The sequence below is a fragment of the Phaenicophaeus curvirostris genome, chromosome 8 (genome assembly GCF_032191515.1).
Source record: "Phaenicophaeus curvirostris isolate KB17595 chromosome 8, BPBGC_Pcur_1.0, whole genome shotgun sequence".
Lineage (NCBI taxonomy): Eukaryota > Metazoa > Chordata > Aves > Cuculiformes > Cuculidae > Phaenicophaeus > Phaenicophaeus curvirostris.
Window position 1 is genome coordinate 21,630,802 of NC_091399.1, and position 18,517 is coordinate 21,649,318.

The 18,517-nt window shown below is 42.5% G+C and overlaps 1 protein-coding gene across 2 annotated transcripts in view; it reads right to left on the reverse strand.

The window, feature by feature from the left end:
* BTBD8 (BTB domain containing 8) overlaps positions 1 to 18,412 on the reverse strand; it is a 28,092-nt gene extending 9,680 nt beyond the window's left edge. For both annotated transcript variants that reach the window (XM_069862762.1, XM_069862763.1), the window contains exons 1-11: positions 18,360 to 18,412; positions 13,766 to 14,037; positions 13,330 to 13,447; positions 12,231 to 12,320; positions 10,206 to 10,286; positions 9,092 to 9,188; positions 8,393 to 8,481; positions 8,076 to 8,178; positions 4,527 to 4,709; positions 3,549 to 3,686; positions 2,391 to 2,520 (exon numbers count right to left, since the gene is read on the reverse strand). In XM_069862762.1, coding sequence (XP_069718863.1) covers positions 2,391 to 2,520; positions 3,549 to 3,686; positions 4,527 to 4,709; positions 8,076 to 8,178; positions 8,393 to 8,481; positions 9,092 to 9,188; positions 10,206 to 10,286; positions 12,231 to 12,320; positions 13,330 to 13,447; positions 13,766 to 13,994 — 1,258 coding nt within the window. In that variant the 5' untranslated portion in view covers positions 13,995 to 14,037; positions 18,360 to 18,412. The remainder of the gene's footprint in view (positions 1 to 2,390; positions 2,521 to 3,548; positions 3,687 to 4,526; positions 4,710 to 8,075; positions 8,179 to 8,392; positions 8,482 to 9,091; positions 9,189 to 10,205; positions 10,287 to 12,230; positions 12,321 to 13,329; positions 13,448 to 13,765; positions 14,038 to 18,359) is intronic.
* Positions 18,413 to 18,517: the final 105 nt, after the last annotated feature.

Here is an 18,517-nt window from a genome sequence, read left to right on the forward strand (position 1 = left end):
GTCCTGTAATTACTCCAAGGAGGCTAGTTTTGGTGATATGGGAAATGCTCACTGGAAATAAATGGCTTTATGTTCAGAACAAGAAGTGTATGAGGTCACACAACCGTCAGCGAGCTGTTCAGCTCTGCGGCTCCCCGTTTCCATCATCAGACACGTGTTTGTCCAGGTTCAGCTCACTTAAAACTCACAGTGCTAGACCTCTGAAAGGGTACACAGTTCCCCCCAAAAGAGGCCTTCAAATTTAGAGCACTCGTGACTTTTAAGCAATGTACTGTAACTTACAGAAAATTTCTTGAGACTATTCAAAAAGGGGATTCATTACTGTAAATCATATTGCTTTTCAGAAGCAGTAAAGCCCAAACAATTAAGTGTACACAGCAAGGTCCTAGTGCCTCTTTAGACAGCGTGCAGCACAATGTCATGAGAGTTAAGCCTGGGATTGTCATGGGGAATTTTCAGGCAGTGAATGCTGGGGTTTTTTTGTGACTGGTCTGCTCTGGGAGGGAAGCATTTTTCAATAAAGCCTTTAAATCAATTGTGCTTGTAGAATACAGAAAGGATATTTATAGACACTGTACAGGCCCAGAATCGATAAGATTTCATTGCTGTTTGCATTCATGTCACAGCTGAAAAAAGATTTTGCAAAAACTGTATTAAAAGAGAATTAAGCATTCAGTGCCTCGACTTCTGCCGTACTATTTATAAAGGTAAAAAAATGCATCTTTGGATAACACAAACAAAAATCCTGCCGAATTCTTGCTGCAGACACTAAAAATAATGATTATCTAGGTCTGTAAAAACCACAAAAGGTCTGCTGAAAATGGCACCCCTGGGATCTAATCCTTCTTCCAGCTATGACTCTGCACATTAACACAAACCAACAGAGTAAGACAAAATCCACATGAACTTGTGCCTAAGAAAACACAAGACGTTGTGAATGAAAAACCCATCAGTATCATCTGTGTTCTTGTGGCATTTTTCCTCCTCTATTACAGCCTTCTACTTCTACATAGGTTAAATCTACAAGATAAACCACCACCAGAGAGCCTTAAGATGAAAGTTGATCTAAGTTATTTCAGACTTATTTCACCTGCAGATTACAATTTGTCTGCCGATATCGTATGATTGTTTTGCCAGTAATTAAAACCAGATGATTTATGCAAACATTTCAGCCTGTCTGTTCACACACAGAACGTGTGCTAGCTCAGAGTTAGAATTTAACCTAACAAGAAAACAAACCCATCTCTGGCAAGATGGAGCTTGGACAGATAGGGCACACCTCGCTCTGATATGTTTTTTGGATTGAAAGCACTAGTGCAAAGCAGCCTAAGCATTATTTGCAAGAAGGACAAAATCGTTCAAAAAATAAACCACCCCAAATCAAAAAAACCCACCCCTGTATCAAAAGCCAGCTCCGCAGCTTTGAAGGATTTTATAACCCAGGAAGAAACCCTAACCCTGTTTTGTGCAGTAGCAGTGAGCTCATGCTTAGAGGCTGTCCCTGCATCCTTCTCTCAGCGTGCAATTTCAATAACATTTCCATCTATACATAGGCATCAATTTTTTAAGTACCATGTCCTAGCTACCAACGTCTCTAAAAACAGGACACCAACATGTTTATTTCCCCTTTGAATCACAAGTAATTTGATTTCATGAGTCCTGACCGCGTTCTTTTCTTTTCTAACACTGCTGTCAAAGCTAATATTCAGCCACAACCCAAACTCCATCATCAGCTCCGCACCCTCGGAAGACTCGTGTACTTCATAACAAAGAAACGTTGGGAACAAAACCTCCTTGTTGTCGGGAGCGCTGCCCGTTAACATTTGGAGAGGAGACGGCAGCTCCCGGGGGCTCTGCAGCCACAGACACAGTGTCTCAACGCCGCCCGGCTGGGAAGGCAAGCTGTCCGCATTTATTCACAGCACACGGGATCGGCGTTATGCAAGGGACAAGCAGCATCTACACATCACGTAGAAAGCGATAAAGGACAGAAACGGAATTCATAGAATGGATAATCTGCTTTGGGCAAATTTAATACAGCCACGGTGCTTATCTCCTGAAAAATGAGACCGATATGGGTTTTAATCCTACTGCACTGTTTTCCATAATTTAGAGTGGCTGTAAATAAGAACAGACTCAATCTACATGGTTCTGGTTCTTACTATAAACACTCCTAAAAAGAAAAGCATTTCCACTGCAAATGACTTACTGATTTCCATGTCTGACACCAGCTAAGCATACAATCACTCTTCTATTCCAAATACCACTTCACAACCCCACAGCATCACAAACTGTGCTTTAGTTTGTACCTGGCTCCCCAATACCACCTATGTTTTATGTACTAAACAGACTGCTAAAAAACTCTTAACGCCATTTGCTGCGAGACATACCTGCTTGTATTTTCTGTTGATGGTCCGGCCTCATCAGCTTCCAGCCCTCTGTGTGCCGAACAGCATAAAAAGACTGAACCAGGAAGACCCAGAGCTTATCACGCAGCGCCTGGATCTCACACGTAAAGCCCTGTGTTCAAGGAACAAATCAGCAGCTGGCGAGGGGCACATTGTCATGGCAACCAGTCATTATTCCTCTCAGAATCCACTTACTCCCTAAGCTAGATCAATGATGTCATCACTTATATTTTATAATGGTCTGGTAGATGGGGATGCTGCTTTTGAAGGATTACTGCCCACCACAGTGATTTTTACAATACTTTAAACCTAAGTCACTCCAAGGCATGCTAGAAAACACCACGTTGCTCCTTTTTCCCTTTCTTTTCTTTTTTTCCTTTTTTTAATGGAACCCATAACAGCTCTTTACTGTCAGCTGTGTCACAACAAGGTCAAATACTCTAGGGAAAAATAATGTATTTGATTAAATTTTCATTGCTTTTACCAAGAGGATCTACAACTGCACCAGATTGCAGTAATTCATTGTGCATTTATTTTTCATTCTTTGCTTGCAGCATCACTCTGGATTTTAATCAGTATGCCATATTATGCATGAATTATCCCCAGCATTACAGTCAACCACAACTTAAACATTATTTAGATTAAGTGGATACACACAGTCTGTTACCCACACGGAAACGGACACCTCCCCCAGTCCAAAAACACACGCCAGACTAAGAGGCATCCTCGCTTCAGGGGACCCGCTTGCACAAAACCAAACATAGCTGTGACTTTTACAAACAGAAGGAAAGATATACAAAGGGAACAGGCTTTCTTCCCCTCTAAGTTTAAGATGATGTAACATTTTGGTCAGTTTTTTCTCATCACAAATTTATAGCGATAGTAAAGATAATAGAGCAGTGGTGCCTGTGAGACTTACATTCTCAGCAGCACACAACCACTTTTTTATTGCCATAGTTAGGGTTTCTCTCAAAAAGTGTGGTGAACAAATGCCAACATTATCTGCATTTCTAGCAGGACCTTGGATTTATGCCCATGCTTTTCTGTGTGACCCCAGCTGCAGGACTGAGCCTGAACTCAAATCACATCATCTGATTTGAACCTCCACGTGAAACAACACCAGCCCATTGAAAAACCTACCATCTCCTTCACGTCCGTGGAGTCCAACAATGTATCCACAGCTACAAGGAGAAAGCAGCTATTTTCATTATTAATACCTTTTTCAATCGCATTAAAAATTAGTTCTAGAAGGTCAGGTTTGCTGCTCATTGCCTGTGCCTGAGGAAACAACAAAAGGCAGCCATTTAAAACAAAAGAGTGTACTTCGTATGCAAAAGCATTACCAAACAGAAAGGATCTGCTGTCACGCTGTGCATGAGGTATTCCAAAGCCGAGCATCTCCTTTTGTATCCCTTCCACAGCCTCACCCCTCCCCAGGCCTCTAGCAAACCACCCCGAGCCCTCTTACTAACCCAAATCATAGGAACAAGCACGCTGTGATGAATTCACAGCCATATGCAACTCTAGATTCAAACACAAAATGTTTTAATAGCTCCCTATTCTTCGTTTTAATCCTCTATACATATTAACAAATGTTCCAGCTGGATGCCTGGGTGTGTTCTCACTGGGATCCGCACCATCACCACGCTCTTGCAAACCCAAAGATGTAGAAATTTGAGCGTACTGCTAATACGCAGTAATTCTTCTAAGCAGATGCTGCAGTTCTAGGGGTCTGACAGCTTTTTCAAAGCTTATGTGCATCCTTATCTGTTTGTGACACAGAAACCGTCCCACTGAATTACAGTATCACAGAATGGTTTCAGTCTGTAAAGACCTTTAAGATCATCAAGTTGATTCCCTGGAGCTTTTACTCACTGCGGCACAGAACCTGAACACAGCATCAACTCTGCACATCAAAGTATTAATGTGCTTTAAAACAACACTGAAAAACCCCACAATCAAAAAAAATTTAGCATTGCCCATATTTTTTTTTAAAGCTTCCACAGAGTAGTACCTTAAAGCAGAAGTTGGAACTATTGTGATTGCTTAGCAGCCTGACCTATCCAAAGCGTGCCAGGATTAATTTGGAAGCACACAACAACTCGAGGGCGCTTTTACCTGCAGCAAACCAGAGAAGCCGTCACTCTGTACCACGCATAGGAAGTTTGCCACAATGAATGTCAGGCATTCCTCTCGCAGCCTGGATGCCAAGGCCATGGCCGCCTCCGTCCATTTCACGTGGGGAAGGCTATTGATCAGCCGGTCACTCTCCATCAGAAGGAAAGCAGCGTTCTTGTGGTTCTTGAAATCAAAGCAGAAATCAGTCTGTTGCCAAGTGATCACCCAAGAATCGCTGCTCGTAAAACAGCTCCTGTTCAGCTGCTGAAAACTCACACAATGATCCAGTCACGTACTCATTTCCCTCCTCCAAATACATCTGGATTTGGATAATTCTGAGCACTGAACCTACCTTTGGAACTAAAGCAGAAAAGGAAAATACACCACTTCTGTTGTGCTTGCCAAAGCTAGGAAGGAAAGTTTTTCACTAGGTTTATCGAGTTTTTTCAGCTGTGTGTCATTACGCACCACAGACCGGAACGAAATAAGGCAAATGGAGAACCTGAGTAGAGAGAAACCTGTTTGGTCACAGAAAGCTGTACTAAATTCATGAATAAAATGGGTAAGTGAAGGTTTTAGGTGAGTGTGGATGGCCTAGCATTCAGAATACAGAAACACCCATGCATCTGCACAGTTATGAATGTTTTTGCTTTATTTAAAGGAGTCAGACATCAAATACTTCTCTTCCCAGATGGAATTTTAACTGCACTGTCTAACATTCTGCTAAGAAATGCCACTGTTATGCTTATGTTTACATTTAAAAGAAGCAAAACGTCTTTCCTAGTATTTAGTGCCTCGCTCTCTGCCTTTGATTCTTTGGTGCACTGCATCAGCACGGTACCTGAGGGCAGTTTCTACCGGCTAACACATCGCTTAAACAACTTGCAATTCTTTGTTATCCACATCAGAAGGGACTGGAAGCTCTACTCGACATGACCTAGACGGAGACCTAGCAGGTCACTGATGAATTCTGCAGTAAGATCAGCAACACTGAATAATGCAACAATTCAGATAAATATTTGACAATGCCCCCTGTTATAACTTCAGATTATCATCATGTTTGTCCCATCCGGAGTAGAAAGCAGGGAGAGTTTTCTTCACGTGCATTTTTGTTACAACAAAATCTGGCCACCCATTGTTAAAACTATTTTTTATTCTTCTTCTACTAATCTGTGGGCAAACCCAGTTTCCAACCATCCATACAGGGTAAACGAAGGAGTAAGTATACACCTATGGTTTGATCCTGCTCCCTGTGGACTCAATTACAAGCTCTATGAATTGTCCAGAATTCCGCCCCTGCTCCCTGGCAATAAGTGTTTACTCCCATTAGACACTTCCAGTGAAATACAAAATGCCTTCACTGACTTTTAATTATAACAGCACATTCTAGGAATGGCTCTGAATAAACCCTCTTGTATTTTTTCCTAACCATTCTAAAGTGGAATCCAATTCACTTATCTTAAAACCAGTAATTTCCTTGCACCTGGGATAGGTACCTGAACAGTGGTTTATGCTGCGCTCCCATTTTAATGTTTGTGTTCATTACTTGGCTTCCCAGAGATTTCCCAATCAGCAATCTCCTTGCCTTCACACCTTTTCTTCCTTTCAAGGGCTGCTCTCATTACTGACCTTGCACATTTACAAAGTCATAAATGAAAGGATCAGTAGAGTTGTTCAGTTTAACTGAGTCTAACTGTTAAAGTGTTACAGCTGAGAACTGTAGCAAAGAAAAGAGGATCTTAAAATGTACAGCAGCCCCTCCAAAATGAATGTCAGACCTTTTCTTCTTTCTCCCTCAAGCAGCCTTAAGTGTTATAGCAGACCATGAAGAACTCCACTGGGAGCTCCCTGGGTTTCTGGACTGGGTGTCTGAAGAGCTCAGAATTCAATGATCACCAGTACTGTCCTGTGGGCAGAAGGATATTAGGCTTTACAGTTTAATTTTGCAATTCTAAAAGCTTTCTAGGCTTCTGTCCCTAAAAATACCAGCAAATCTCGCAAAGACCCACCAACACAGAGTTTAAATCAGTAAAATGGGAACCAGAACACACTTCAGTCCAGACTGCACAAACCCTCCAGAGCACCGAGTACCCAGCTGGAGCAGCACAGCAACTGCTCTGCAACCACTGGAAGTTTAGATACAGCTCATGTATTCAAAACAAACCATAACCATGCATCTTGGTGTAACAGGCATAGAGGGGGAGGAAGGCCTGCAGTGGCTTGGGTTTACCTGTCAGGGGTCCTAATCACGCCGCACAGGAGCGCCTAGCGGGGAGCCGAGAGCTGTGTCTGCTCACACACTTGTCTGCACTGCACACCCAAGCTGGCTTGGAGATGGCAGGTGGGGTAACTACAAACACCTGTAGATCAGCATGGACTGATCTATAACCCTGAAAACCTTACTTAAAACTGCTCAGGTATCTATACAATCTATGACACACAAATATATATATTCTGTACGCATTCTAGAAACAACCAAGTACACCAATCTGATACAACAGCAGAACATCTAGGATCTTAAGAGCTATAGCTACTATCTTTATTCAGTTAAAAATTATGCATTCTGGTAGAAGGACTGTTCAGTTTTTATAATTGTGGATACTCCCTATCTTCTCTTGTTTTTCAGGCTGTCACTGGACTATACAGTACCAGCCACAATTCTCAGCTGATCTGCGGCTGTAGCACTTGATGGGGTAAGTACTCCATCACCTAAGTCCTGCAAAAAAACATCCCAGGAAGCCTTCACAGTCCTTTAATCCTGTGAATGCTACCTGACGTAGCTAGAGGACACCGTGTATGCCAACCCACATCACATCACACTCACACAGAGTCATGCTTGGCAGCAGCTGTGCAGGTTTATCCTCTACCCAATTCTGGACCAAATCCCTATTAAAAGTAACTGATTTGAACTAGGCCTGTTAAGTCAGTTCTGAGGGCAGTTTTATACAGAAACACAATTAGAAAGTATTTAAGTTGAGCCAGATCTAAACTGGAACAATGTTAAGTATGTGCCACAAAGAATGAATGTTGAATGCTGGAGGGACCAAACTCCACACTGTTCTCAGGAAAGCAGGAGATAGGAATGCTGTTACTTTATTTTTGAGAAGTCAGACTGCCTGTAACCAAACAGCTCGTGATCACCGATTGCCAGCAATTCCTGAAGTCTGAAAAAAGGCACTTTTCCTAATTAGCATATAGGCAAAGAGGACACAGCCATCACCTAACATAGAAACCGATACAGCAGTTCGCTGTTCCTCACTACCTGAGCACATAACACTGCACCATGATGTCACAGCCGTGTCCATAGACTTATTTTGTATTGTTATGCTGGGCTTGGATGTGATTGCCACTAGACTGCGTGCCATGAAGATAAAAATGACATCTGCACACCAAAATCTTGTTTTAAACTGTTATTTTAATGGCAACTTCAACACAGTGGAAGTGTACTACAGTTTTAAATCACTGTATTTATTACCCCTTAAATTACATTGCACAGCTAATTAAGGAAAAAAATCCACATTGCTCTATTTTCACATATGTACTACTTACCAAAGAGTTAATCAACGTAGTGAGACAGTTGTTCTGAAGCTCAGTTGGTAAACTGGCAAAGCTTCTCTCCGACAAACATTTTGTGAAATGTTCCCCTACCCATCTGTTGAAAAAAGAACCATTCTTAGGTAAGGAAAATGGAAAACGATCTGCCTGCACCCATTGGCATCTGCAACCCTCCTAAGATACTGGTGTTTAAAGTGTTTAAAACGTGAATGCTTTATATGCCGAAATAAGCACAATCCTGCAAAGTAAAATAACTTCAACAGGAAGCAGAGAAATAAGCCATGAACCATAATTTATTTTGATTTACTTACTTCATGCAAGCAGCATACAGGTTTTCCACTCCCAGTGAATGCGCAATAGCCATGCATTCCAGTACCGGCTGCTGTCTTCCAGGAACCGGCTAGAGTGGTTAGCAAATATCACAATTATTGTACATTCTGACCTAGAGAAACTGTACAGAAGTACAAAATCTTCAGCTCAAACAGAAGTGCTGTTCACTGCCTTGGTATTTGCATTTGTTTGCCTTTATGTAGAGTAGGGAAGTCCTCTGCTTCCACACGTGTAAACAAAGTAGATTCAGCATAGGGAGCCCAATGCATGAAAATGGCCAGTTCTAAGCAGTTGTTTGTTTTTCAGCTGATCTTAATTGAACAGAAATATCTTTTAAATACACGCCCATGGAATCTGATAAGCAAACACACAGTATCTCCATATTCCTATTAAGAACTATTATGCATACACATCCTACATGCATATTTCTCGTGTGGAATACTGCTTTTCATCGGTTACGGTTTGCACGTGTCTATAAACAGGTGGGCGATAGCACAGGCCTCACTCCCATCAACAATCCCAGTGAATTCAGCAGATTTACACCCAAGAACAGGGCCTGCTGACTTCAGCCCATACCCTGACCACACAGTTACGTGTCTTGTCAATTCAATGCTTAGGTAAAAGAATGGAAACTCTTCCTAGGCTTTACAGTCCACAAAGCAGCATGAGAACAGATGTACCTTTTGGAAAAAGTTGCAGTAATCTCTTTTCAAAATGTAGATCACCACTTCTTTCAGCCCATCCAGCCCATACATATCTGCGATGCCCAGCATGCGCCTGAGGGGAAACAGCAGCAACAGGAGTAAAAAAAAATCTCCATAGATGCATGTTGCTAACAAGACAAGTTCCAGCCCCCAGGCCCAGGCTGTATAAACTCAGCCTCAGAAACTGTTTGGAAGACTCTCAGCTTCTCTGTGTTACGGGTAACAAGTACAAAACATGCTTGTGCCAACAGAGTTCTGGCATTTTATTTTTTTCCAAGGATTACATAAGACGTCATTGATGACACCATGTCTTGAGAATCACGTTCCTTCCAAATACTAAACAGCACAGTGAGCAAACTCTTAATTATTTTACATAATCGATACCACAGTTTCATTTTCTGTATCAATTCATTACCTAAACACTGACATTATAAGCAATTCCCTATGTTTATTTTAAACAGATAAGCTTTGAACAACCATTTCTACCATTAGGAAATTGTAGTGTTTTAATACTTATTGTCAGAGTTCAACAGCTGACATGTAAATGGTTTCAGGGAATAACTCACACATTCCAGAACTTAGTCCACTAATTCAGGATTATGTACAAAACTGTGACTAAACACTACTCCAGAAGTAAATGCCAACTTTTACACCAATTGCTATGTATCATCTTTTGTGGATCCAAGACTACTCAGCCTTCCCATCAACTCAAATGATTATTTACAAACAGATTCCAGATATTAACTATTCTATATTATTACACACTGTACATATTGTCCTGAAAACTAGAAGGAAGGCACAGGCAAACTGGGAATTATTTTGGTATAAAACACCTTCTTGTTTTTCACTCTCCTTATGTAATAGTCCAAAAATATCTGGCCCACCTTATCCAGTAGCTGCTAAATAGACAAGATTTATTCAACAGCTTTATTTTTGGAATTTCCTCATGCATGTTTAGGTGTAGCAATCATTATATTTGACATATTTGTCTTATTTAAACTACATAAAGATTTTTCCCTTTGACTTTTAACTGAGGAAATACATAACAAGCACAGAATGACAATTAAACATAATGTAAGTCGACATATACCCAACATCGACTTTGTCTGGGAAGTCCAGAACAGCTCCATATATAAAATGCAAGATGACATTCATTTCTTCATGGCTTATGCTGCAAAAAAGAAAGAAAATATACAAATAAAGACATGTCCAGAGTAAATGTCACCACATTTCTTAGCCAGACAAAGTTGGTCAAAAGGCTGCTACAACCTCCACCTGTTCTGAGTGGAAGGGAAACGGTATGATAAGATTAAAACTGTTTTCAGGATTACTGCAATTTAAAAATATCTAAAAGCACTATATTTTGGGTGAATTTTGCTACTCAGTAATCTTGCTGAAACTTTGTAATACTTTAAATCTCTGATATCAAGCCATCAGCAGACTGATACCGTACCTAGATTATTGACACTGATCATATGCAGAAAGGATCTTTTTTTTCACCATCTCCAAGCTCTTTACTAGCAATAAGTCAATTATTAAGCAACTATATTTAAAAAATTTGTTTTATAATAGCTTTTTTAAAATCTTGGTTTTAGAAATATATTTAAGCTTTTCCCACAACAAAAATATATTTAATACTTTGACTACAATACTAAGTAGGAATGCTGCATCTCAGAATATTTAGATAAAGCCTTTATGTCCAGATTCAGATTAAAAAATAGGATATTTCTGCACAGAGGTGCGTTTGCATCCTTGCATCATCGCAGACCAGACAGGGAAGAGCCCAGAATGTCTGTTTTAAATGGGGGACGTGATCTCCTGAACAAAATTTATTGTGCCTATGTACATACAGCTCCGTGCGCTACCCCCAGAGCCCACAGTGCTGTGTATATTGGTATATTGGAACACAGTCGTGCAGGTTGAGCCAAGACCCCTTAAAGCATTCAACATGTTTAAGCAACAGACACTGAAACTAAAAACAGAAGGAAAAAAAAAAAGGTTGCAGTGCACTACGAGGCAAAACCAACACAGTTGTCTCTCTCCGTATTAGTACATGACAGCCATAAAATCAGCAAGAAAGAGTTTCCCCGCAGTCTGGACAGCTGTTTCCTTCAGCAGAATACTCATTATTTCAGAATAAACCATATGGCCTTTATTTATAACTGTTTAAAAAGACAGAAATTATGAGAAATGGGTGTGAGAATATACTCATAAAAAGATAAAGTACTCCTCTGGAGAAACCCTCTACTGAAAAGCAGAGGTGAAAATTTCTCAGCCATACAGAAACCAGTGATGGGGAGAGGAGCATAAACGCCAGTTACAGTTGAGGATCAGCCTCCAGAGCACATCGTGTACAGCACAAGAGCCAAGGAAACAATTCCACGCATACAGTTTGATGAGGGTTAAGAACTTGTAACCAAATCAACAGATAACCTCCCTGGTTTTGCAGCAATACTGTTAACACTGACAAAACTACAGTCATCAACCCTTAACCAAGCCATTTTATATTAACACAAAGCAATTATATTTTGCAACGTAATTTTTCTGATATGGCACGTAACTGACCTGGCAGTTCCTGGTTTACCTACAAAGCCTTACATTTTCATCTTACACTGATAGCTCCATCATTCTCAGCTCTCACAAAGATGTTGAGAAGCAGCACACTGGTCAAATTTGTTTTAGTGTATGATGCTGAAATATCATTATTAAACATTATTTAAGAAATGTAATTGTTTTACATTGTAAATATGCTATTATTGTACAAGTCGGCATGAAAATAAATTACACTTTGGACACTCATGAAATATTTCATGACATGTACAACATGATCTAAGAAAAGAGAATTGTAAAACAGACCGTGAATACTGAAACCTACTCTACAAAAAGGGTCAGTACTCTTCTGCTGATGAAAATCCTTCTTCCCTGACCCATAGGGCAGTATTAACAAACACACAACACAGTTGCACACTGCGGTCAAAACTGCACTCGAGCAATGTACCAAGGGAAGTGTCAAGGCAGCCCAATTGTCAGCGCTGTACACACAGCAGTTACAGATCTGCAGTAATTTTGAATATCCTACCTTTGCCCCAACACGGCTCACCCAGACAACACTTACCCTTGCAGAGTGACACGCTCCTGGGAGCTCTCAGCCCAGCTTCCATTCAGCATCGCAGCAAAGTAACTCGATCTGGCACACAAAATGGCCCTGAGAGAGAAAAAGCAAACATCACCCCAGTAGACACAAATATTTATTATGAAACTGTGATAACATTGACTGAAATCTCTGCCCTTCTGGCATTCAGGTGCCAGCATACACTGCCCGCCCTTCCTGCCGGCATGCCTAGAGTCGCAAGGGATGCTAAAGAGAAAATCCCACACTATTCAAAATGTCTCAGTTATGGCTGGGTTCCAGTATGACTCTGACATTTACATAGAGGAAATTATCACAAGTATTTCTCTTTATATTACATAAAAATTGCAAATATATTTCTTGTCGTATTTACCAAGTGACAGTAAATAACCTTGTTCATGCAGCCACATTTTTGTCATATAATTATATCAGAAGGTGTAAATATTAAAATGAGAAATTTAACACTTTTCTTACTTAAAATTAGCTGGCCAGAACATCCTACAAGCCCAACTGGATGCAAACACCTGGCATAGCATGACGTGTTTCCAGCACTGGCCTTGGACTTTAGGTCTAATAAAGGCTGCTAACAATCTTCATATTGACATAATCATATTGACATTTCATATTGACTGAAGCAATAAAAGCAAAATCAGATCCTGTGTGCACAGAACAAAAAGTATAATTTTTACTCTAGAAATATGAATAACTGGGTGGTAATTTTAGTCAGCATTAATAGCTGATTAGTTTATTAATAGTTGTTTATTTTCTTCAGAGAGCACACATTATTTAAGAAAAGGTTAGCGAAGAAAACCTACACAGTATTTATATATGAGTACATACTCGTTATACGAGCTTACAATGGCAATCCCAGGAGCACTAGAGAAACAGTTGTTCTCACAATAGCTGCTGTTAAGGGGAGAAAATTTTCATTAGTATCAAACTATGGCACTTCTCACATAAGACCTAAACGCTAACAGTTCACAGCCAGATAACACCACCAGATGTCAGTTCCTACAGATGCACAGCACTAGCAGCATTTCATACTGGAGGGATTTTGGTGGAAAAATGTTAAATACTTGCGTACCTGTGAGCTTGGAAATCTTTGCCTTCTACACAAAGAGTGATATCTGGACAACAGCACTTCTTGTAGAGCATCAGTAAGTTTTCTCCTAGCACAGATGCAGTTTCCAGTGTCGAATTACCTGCAGATGGGGAGAAATGGCTATTTTCACTTTGTCTGATGAGGACTGGACTATTGACAGTGCAGAGACAACTTACAATACTTGAAAAGAAGAACTGGGCATAATGAATTCTTTAATATTGCATATTCACACCAGAATTGTCCTTGCAAGGTTTCTAGACTGTGCATTGCCCTTTTTGTTTTGACATACTAGAAATTTGACCAGTGCTTCAGATTTGATACTGACAGAAGTAATACAGTTCCTCTCTCATGAGATTATGCTGCCAGATTGTTGTTTCTAGAGAGAATAAAATATCCAAAAGCAGAATTCCAAACTTACCAGCAGAGGCTTCACTGCTTTCTGCATCAATGACTACTTCTGGAATTCCCTCCTCAATACAAGATGAACAACCAACTTCTTTCTGCACAGCTCCACTTGGAGTACTCTGATCAGCAGGCATTCTTTTGCTATCTTCAAGTGAATTGACGTTTGTTTGAGTGTTCTGATGAGCAGCGATGTTGTCTTCTTGCATCAATTTGGGTTCCAACAGTTTTTTAATCATAGCCATCTCCTTGGTTTCTTCAAGATTTTTATCAGATGAATACACAAGCCTACAAGATGACACCAAGTTTACTCCTCTAATCTTTTAGGTGACCTTTTTTTTTGCCTAACAAAGGTCATGACTAGAAAACAAAAGCTAGACTCTACAGTGCTTAATAACACCCCCACCACCACCACCACTTTTAAAACTGTATCTCTGGAAAACTTATTTATGCGATGCTTAAAAAAGCATAAACAAGCATCACCAGTAAAATGTAATACCCAGTTAAAAGGAAGCAAGGTTTCTCTCCCTCACTTTATTGTTTTTAATGTAAGACACTTTTTATTTGCTCTTTCTAGCTCATCTACTGTAACCACTCACCAGCAAAAGCAGAAGCAAGCCGTTTCAGTAACAACAGGTAACTGGTTTATAAATCTTAGTGTGACCAACAAAAGGCATTTGATTGTCCTTTAATACCATCAAATTTACAACCCCCCAAATATAAAAACCTGCTAACATCAAGGTTGCAAGTATAAACTCATAACAATGGTACAGAGATAGAAATGAATGGTGTTAGAGATATAAATTGGAATTTCAAAGGAAGTGCTTTAAAGCATGAGCATTTGCAGTTAAGGTTACCCAAGAGCTTTCTCTTTGCCCATACAGGAATTCCAGCTTCCCACTTCCCATCTGTTTCACCAGCCTATTTTTGGCTCAAGATCTGGAAAGGCTAACAAAGCCTGCAGTCTGTGCCTGCAAAGATCTCATATTTATAGAAAGACACTGCGCTCCTGCAACTCAATGGATCCTTACAAAGTCCTTGTGAACAGATAACAGGCTGTATTGGTGGCTCCATACTGTACAGATGAAGTTAGAGAAGCATAACAGAAGAGCTACAGTCACTTTGGGTTCGGCAGACATGTAGTTACAGATCTGCATTAAGTGACCCAAGCCACAGCAAAGAGGCTTCATTGTCCATACTGGGCACACAGTAACTTGAGCTGTGCTATTTGAGCACTGTCCTCTCAAGGGGCAGTGAAACCAGATGAAGAAACTATCTTCCTTCTGAAGTTGTGTATTCAAAGGACTGAGTTAGGCAGGAAGATTGGTGGTCCCTATTTACATGGGCTGTTAAGGTGGCTGCACCCGTATGTGGTGTCACGACTCCTGAGTTGGGAACTCGAACTGCCCATCTATTGCTCTCCGTATTTACGGTGCTTTCCAGCCCTCAGTAACAACGACACAAGGCAAAGACAAGCCCTGACACGCTGTATTACCAGGAACGGGACCACAGGTTGTTGCTGGAGCAGGGAGACCGTGCAGTTCTTTAGCAAATTCAAGCCCATGACTTCCACGCATTTCCCTGCTCACTCTGCTTCCCAGTATTCAGCATCTGTGTTTTCCAGCTCTGTGGCAGTTGGACTGCAGAACAGAAATTCAGAGAAGAAATCAAGCTCAAACTAGGAGCTGCACAGCCCTCAGCACATAAGCGACACATGGCCTACATTTCTCCTGATGAAGAAAGTCAGAGGCCCAAAGGAAGCTATGTCCCACCAAGATGCATGCCTGATACAGCCTGTGGGAAAATAGGATCTCCAAATCCCCAAGGAAAGATCATTTCTATGTGGGAAGCTAAAGTACAAGCTGAACACAAACAGGAAAAGGAGTGAGACCGTGTTAGAACTTAGATGAACTCTCTTAGATGTACTACACCAATATCCCACTTCTACAGAGCAATACTATTTTTAACCAGAAAACCTGGAGCTTTTGTAGAAGACAACAGCTTTCTCTTGGGAGTGCAGCTGCAGCTACAGGTCTTGTTACAATTCATCATGTGCTCCAAGAACTCAGCGAGCTCTCAGGCAACTTCCATCTGTGATTTGAGGCACTATTTTGGATTTGTGAAGATCTAATTAATTTACATCTTAACAGAAAGAAACCCCTAAGGCTCAACAGCCACTGATGTTAGCAGAGGCCATCAGCCCAACAGCAAAACCAGGCTCGTCTCAACCACAGCCGCTCCCTTTCCGGGGTCCAAAGCAGCTGACCGTGGTCACGCTCCAGTGCATTCTGAGACACGCATTTTCACAAGATATTGTAGCTCAGAGGATTCAAAAGCTGAGGCATCAAACAGCACTGAAGACTAAGTTAACAAAAATCAAACAAAACAGACTTCATGCCTAGCTTAGAACATATGGGGAGGTTCAAATGAAGAATCTAAACTCACATCGAGAAGATAAAAGGTTCATTAGATGAGCTGTTCTGATTTTAAAGGTATTTTCAATACTGTGCTTTTAGGAGAACACGCAGGACTCCAGAGATCATTCTTGCCTTCCAGCAAACACAGACAAAACTGAAAGCAAGGATCAATGAACCATAGGCATATTCAGTGCTCACATGAGGAAAACAAGGGAATGATATAACAGTATACAAATAATTAATTACTCCAAATAATTATTTCCCAATTTTCAAAGTAAAATTATCTGGGATTTTTAAAATCTGCATTGTCATGGTTCTGCACTAAAGACTTCTCTGCCTCCGCTTACGTGGATGTGATGCAAACTAATGCAATTAAAGTAATAATGGAACTGCAAAAAATATGAGATGAAAACCATGCTGTTTTAGTTCTTACTGCTTCTTTTGCTTGTGCTCCTGCCAGACTTTGACGGTAACCTAACAAACGCCTGCTTATCAGCCTGTTCCATGACACAGACTCTGTGTTTTAGATATTCCTCTCAATTCAGAAAGTTTTATTTCATCCTTGCTACAACTTCAGTACCCTGAATTTATGCATGTTAGCCACCTGCTGCCTTATTTACAAAGATAAGGAGAAAATGAGTGAAATCAATAATGAGAGGGCAGCTGAGGTTATATTTTAGGCACTAAACTTGAAAACACCTTTCCCTACCTCTGGCCAACAATCTCAAGAGCCTGTAAATGCAGACACTTTCCAGGCACATCTTGAACTCATCCAAAATCCCAGAGTGCCTACGAGCGGCTCCTGCGCACGCCCCAAAGCACTGATGGGCTCCAACACCAGCCTTGTTTTATAGCAGGGAGGTGGCCCCATGGCAGCTTTGCTGGAGAAAAGCAAGCACTGCCCGGCTCTTTGAAAGGAGGATCAGAGGCACTTACGGGTGAGGAGGAGCACTTGGGCTGGTGGCACCACCAGCCAACGCCCCGATGTGCTCACCCAAGGTCTGGAGCAAGACAAACGAGATGTTGGACAACTGCTAACAGCTGGCCGTGGGAAAACGTGCTGGTCCTTGCGCCGGTCCCTGGGGAGCCGCCTGCCCACGCGCTGCACTGACAGCGCACCACGGCTCGCCCGCGGATCACAGTTCTGGGGGATGCTGGGCTGCATTTGGCCTGGCCTGTGGATATCTTTGGCTCACCTCGTCCAGGGACTGTGGTTTGGCTTTATCTGGGCTAACCCACAGACAACTGGGCCTGCAATGATGATCACACTTCTGTCTTTTAACATGACACTAGAGTTGCTTTTCTTTGTTGTTTTCATTTGGCAACCTTGCTAACAGGGGAATTAGCAGGCACACACCATTTTAGAGGATACATTCTGGGTTTTTCCTGCTTTTTCTCTTGTTCTATTACAAACACTTTATATACCACAAAAACGTGGTAATGCAGAGCATACCCATGTGCTATCAGTGGAGAGACAGAGGCAGAGGAAAAGAAGTTACAGTGGAGTCCTCTGTGGATGCTGCGGGAAGGATGGGAAGATAGCTGATTGCTGAGAGGCTCGACATGAGCCGGCAATGAGTGCTCACAGCCCCGAAGGTCACTCATGTCCTGGGCTGCATCCAAAGCAGCGAGGCCAGCAGGGCGAGGGAGGGGATCCTGCCCCTCTGCTCCTCTCTCGTGAGACCTCATCTGGAGTCCTGAGTCCAGTTCTGGAGTCCTCAGCATGAGAAGGAGATGGAGCTGTCGGAACGGGTCCAGAGGAGGCTACAAAGATGATCTGAGGGCTGGAGAACCTCCCGTACGAGGCCAGGCTGAGAGAGTTGGGGTTGTTCAGCCTGAAGAGAAGGCTCCGAGGAGACCTGATAGCGACCTTCCAGCACCTGAAGAAAGCTGGGGAGGGGCTGCTCACAAAGGCTTGTGGTGACAGGACGAGGGGGAACGGGGATAAACTGGCGAGGGGCAGAGTTAGACAAGCCCTAAGCCGTTATCTCGTCACCGGGAGGGCGGGGAGGCCCCAGCCCGGCTCGCCCCGAGCACGGCGGCTGCGCCCCCCGGAGGGGCTCGGGCTGCCCGATCGGGCGGGAGCCCCGCGGGCTCTGGGGTCCCTCCCCACCCGAACCAGCCCGCGGCGCCGCCGGGAGGAAGGGGAGCGGCGGAGGGCGGCCCCGAGCCCCGCGGCCCCCGCCCGCGCACCTGCCCAGGTCCCGCCGCAGCTGCTCGGCCAGCAACGCCCTCAGCCGCCGCCGCTCCGCGGGGCCCGCAACGCCGCGCCGCATCGCCCCCGCCGGCCCTGCCCGGGGCCCGGCTCACCGCGCGGGGGGCGGGGCTCACCGGGGAGGGCGGGGGCTGAC